Here is a 3772-nt window from a genome sequence, read left to right as displayed (position 1 = left end):
GCACTGGTTTAAAAGGTCAAACTCAGGGTCTCTGTTCTACAACACAAACACTGATACGATGATGAACACATGGAGGAAATGAGTCACAATCACAGCTCTGCCTAAAGGAACTTAATGAACAGTCATGATAAAAGATTAAAAAATAACAAATTGATATTTATTTTTAATTTTATTCAGTTAGAGCAATAGAACCAGAGTCCTCGTGGAAAAATGGATCTCAGTGGATTTTGTATAAATCTATGTGGATATGTTGATTAAAATCTTTTTAAACTTACTTCTCCTGCGACACACGCAGACGACTCCAACAAGCACAAGTACAATAACAGCTAAAACAGCAACAATAACCCATGGAGTGAACACTCTGCTGTTTTCCCCTGAAAAACAGAAGAAATATAGAGTTAAACTCAGGATGTAAGTGTGAAGATGAACATGCTGCTAAAATACATGAGAACAAGTAAAGACATTTTTGCAAAAGTTATTTTGATACAAAAAAGATCTTGAAATTATATAAAATCTACAAAATATTTTCTATTGTACAAAAGGAATATAAAAATGTTTTCCAATATATGAATATTCACCCTGATTAAATTACAGTGTCTGCTCCACAGAGGTTTATATTCATGTTGTTTAAAACCTGCAGCTACAAGCTGAAATATGAACCTCACAACATTTTCATTGACTTATACATCCAGATGTTTGTTCATATCATGTAAATCTAGAGAAACAGCTGTGATCAGAAACAGAGAGACACAGAGAAGATGTCACTTAATATAACATCAATCAGCTCCTGTGATTGGTTCAATCAGCCTCGCTGCTGTAGTGAACGACTCACTTTAGTAAACGAGTGAAGTGGTGAACATGAGTTAACTCCTGGTTTCAGGTTCAGGCAGAGGAGGATGATCAGTGACCAGATTTAGAAACAGCTTCACTCTTGTTTTCTTTTCCATTTTCTCTTCAAGTCAAAACCTGATGTTGGACTTTAAGGAAGTTCTGCTTGTAAACAAGCAAAGCAACAACCTGCAGCAGCTGATGAAGCAAGTGTCTCTACAACATGTTGGTCATACAGGAGCCTCACTGCAGCACAGTGGCTGAACATCACATTTACCAATGATTTCAGTCTGAATCGGCCTCATGTGGTGTTTTCATGTCTGTCCTCAGGACCAGGTCACACCAGATGTTTCTACATCTGTTCCTGGGGCTGTGTGTGAAGTTTCATACATTCCTGTGTGAGCAGTATTTCCTCCTCATCCTCATTCTTCCTCTTCTCTCTGTAGATTCATCAAGTCTCAGAACAAATCTGATTCATTCTGAAACATTTTCAACTTTCACAGATTCTTCAAACAGATTCACTTTGAGTTCAGTCTGAAAACACTGAAACATTTTAAACTAAGAACAAATGAACAATTAAAATCATTTGACTGTGAAAACAGAAATATAAAGAAACTCACCAGGGACATACACATACGTCCCAGCATGAACCTGATGTCTGATTTCCTCCTGTGTGGCTACACAGCGATAGGTGTCGGTCTTGTTCACAGTAGTTTGGAGGATAATGTCGTAGCTGCCTCCTCTTTCAGAGACCTGTGGTTCTTCAGCAGGAAGAGTCTTTCCATCACTGTCCTGCCACTGGACATCAGGTTTGAAGGTCTCACCATGAACCTCACACTGCAGCGGCACCCCGTCCTTTGTTTGTTTAAGTATTGTGATGGATGGTTTTGCAGCTGCACCTGTGAACATCATCAACAACAACAACAACAACAACAACATTTGCAGGATCAGACATTTAATACCAGGATCCTTTAGTTCAACCTTCCTCTGACTGTCTCTATTACCATCCCAGCACTGTCTGATAGGACATGCAAATACAGCATTCATCAGTTTGTTTTTCTGAGGTTCAGCTAATAAACTGTTGACAAAGTGTAAAATTCATCTTTGAATATTTGTTCTTCATTGGGCAGGACAGTTTGTTTTTTCCACATTACCTTCTGCCTCTGCCCACTCCCATAATGCATCTGTCCATGATCCGTACCTGCTTAGCACAATAAGTATAAAATCCTGACAATAAAACTTAAAAACTTCTATTTCTACAACTACTTCAACTTCTAGATCAGTAAAACCTGAACAGATCAAAGTGAGGAACAGATTTAAATAAAATGTATTATTATTATTATTATTATTATTAAATGTCTCCACCCATTAGGTGATGTAGAATTACTCTCATGTAAAATAAAAGCACTGGAAACGTAAAGAGTGACGTCATTAGAATCAGGACTCACCTGGTTCTTCCTTTCTTCTGTCTTTTAACCTTATATGGTGCGGAGGTTGCATGCGACCCGACATTTACATGTAAAACGGAATAAATAAATACAGCATGTATTTTCATGTTGATGGTAAACGTCCATAGACACGTTACCTCTTATTTGAAAGCGCAGATGTTCGTTTTTTCGACGTATTTAATAGTTTAAAGAAATGATTTACGACATTAAAACCTTAGCGTTTCACTTTACGGCAGTAAACTTTTTAGAATTTAGTTTGTTAACCTGTGTCGCTGCAGTTAAAAGCGTTTATAGATAGAAAACGGACGTTTAAAGACAAACTGGGCTCGTTTTAAGGAAGAACAAACCACCGATTAAACCCAATTCGTTTAAATTCAATCGGAAGTAAAAAATTACCAGAATAAAACTGGATTATTTACCTCGTTCAACTTTGACGCAGCACCTCAAACTTTTAAATCAACACCATTACATAAAATCATAAAGCATCGAGAAAATATTTCACCAAAGATGTTCAATATCTCTGAAATCAGGAAACAACCAGGAACGAAACAAACCAATCAGCATCTTTCTACGACCTAAAGTGACGAACCTAACGGTCATTTAACTCAATCAGCCAATCAGAGGAGTGCATTTCTACGCTTGTGCCATGTGACTTTGATTGACAGCTACAATCATCCAATAGGAAGTCAGCACCGTGAAACGCTCTGAGTTTGTAGCCGGTAAAATTACCTGCCTGACCATATATGGAAGTTAATGTAGTTGGACTCTCTGTGGTGGAGGGACACCGACACAACAGAGAAACTTTATCATCAGTCAAAAGAGACACGATTCAATGAAACTAAATATGTAAATCTTTATCTAAATATTAACAACAGCTTCTTTTAGTCAACTTTAACATTTAGGGACATTTTTCAGAGTCATAAAAGACATTTATCTTCATTATTTGGTCACTTTGGAGAGGTTTTATAAAGCTCTGTAGTCATCTGATGGAGATGCTCTGTACTGCACTTTCTGAAATATCTCAGAGACACTTCTGTCTATCAATGTGAAATTTGGAAAATATGTTGTAAAAATGTTGATTAAGGAATTCTGTGAATTTCAGCCTGATAGCTCGTTTTATGTCTGATTTATTGTATTTGAAATATAAGTGGGAAGGAAAAGAAGAAGAGAGCTTCTATGTTTTCCAGTTTAATCCTTCATCAGTTCAAGTGTCTCAGAGCTGTAAATAAGATCAACACAGCTGATGAAACCTCTGACAGTTTGCTTTACAGTGATGCAGTGGAAATGCATCAGTTCCTCCTGGTCTTGGTATTATACACAGTTTAAAATGGGAAGGTGTTAAGAGACAGAAATGCACATAATTAAAATGAACCCTAACAGGTTAAGGGACCATCTAAAAGGCAAAAACAAAACAAATGTTAGTTTGTGTGATATTATCAACTAAGCAGACAGGTAACAGAAACAGGAATTTATTACACATCATCTAAAACTGATTT

At 36.8% G+C, this 3772-nt stretch overlaps 1 protein-coding gene across 1 annotated transcript; it reads right to left on the bottom strand.

Annotated features, from left to right (window-relative positions):
• Positions 1–9: 9 nt before the first annotated feature.
• LOC147819634 (uncharacterized) lies at positions 10–3726 on the bottom strand. The gene is made up of 3 exons (XM_087172033.1): positions 2277–3726; positions 1449–1727; positions 10–374 (listed from the first exon to the last, which is right to left on the bottom strand). The coding sequence occupies exons 1-3, from the start codon at positions 2338–2340 to the stop codon at positions 238–240; spliced, it is 480 nt and encodes a 159-aa protein (XP_087028159.1). The 5' UTR covers positions 2341–3726; the 3' UTR covers positions 10–237.
• Positions 3727–3772: the final 46 nt, after the last annotated feature.

This window comes from Seriola lalandi, unplaced genomic scaffold (assembly GCF_002814215.2).
Source record: "Seriola lalandi dorsalis isolate HSWRI2012SDOR001 ecotype SW California unplaced genomic scaffold, Sedor1 jcf7180002051507, whole genome shotgun sequence".
Classification (NCBI taxonomy): domain Eukaryota; kingdom Metazoa; phylum Chordata; class Actinopteri; order Carangiformes; family Carangidae; genus Seriola; species Seriola lalandi.
The sequence above is the reverse complement of the archived record's forward strand: the minus strand, read 5'-3'. Positions and strand labels throughout refer to the sequence as shown.

What these genes read in the sequence shown, in the direction of transcription:
- LOC147819634 (XM_087172033.1), bottom strand. Translation starts at nt 2,340, where the DNA reads ATGTCGGGTCGCATGCAACCTCCGCACCATATAAGGTTAAAAGACAGA. An exon ending in CAGAAGAAAGGAAGAACCAG is followed by an intron (nt 1,728 to 2,276) that starts GTGAGTCCTGAT and finishes TGATGTTCACAG; the next exon opens with GTGCAGCTGCAAAACCATCC. An exon ending in GACGTATGTGTATGTCCCTG is followed by an intron (nt 375 to 1,448) that starts GTGAGTTTCTTT and finishes TCTGTTTTTCAG; the next exon opens with GGGAAAACAGCAGAGTGTTC.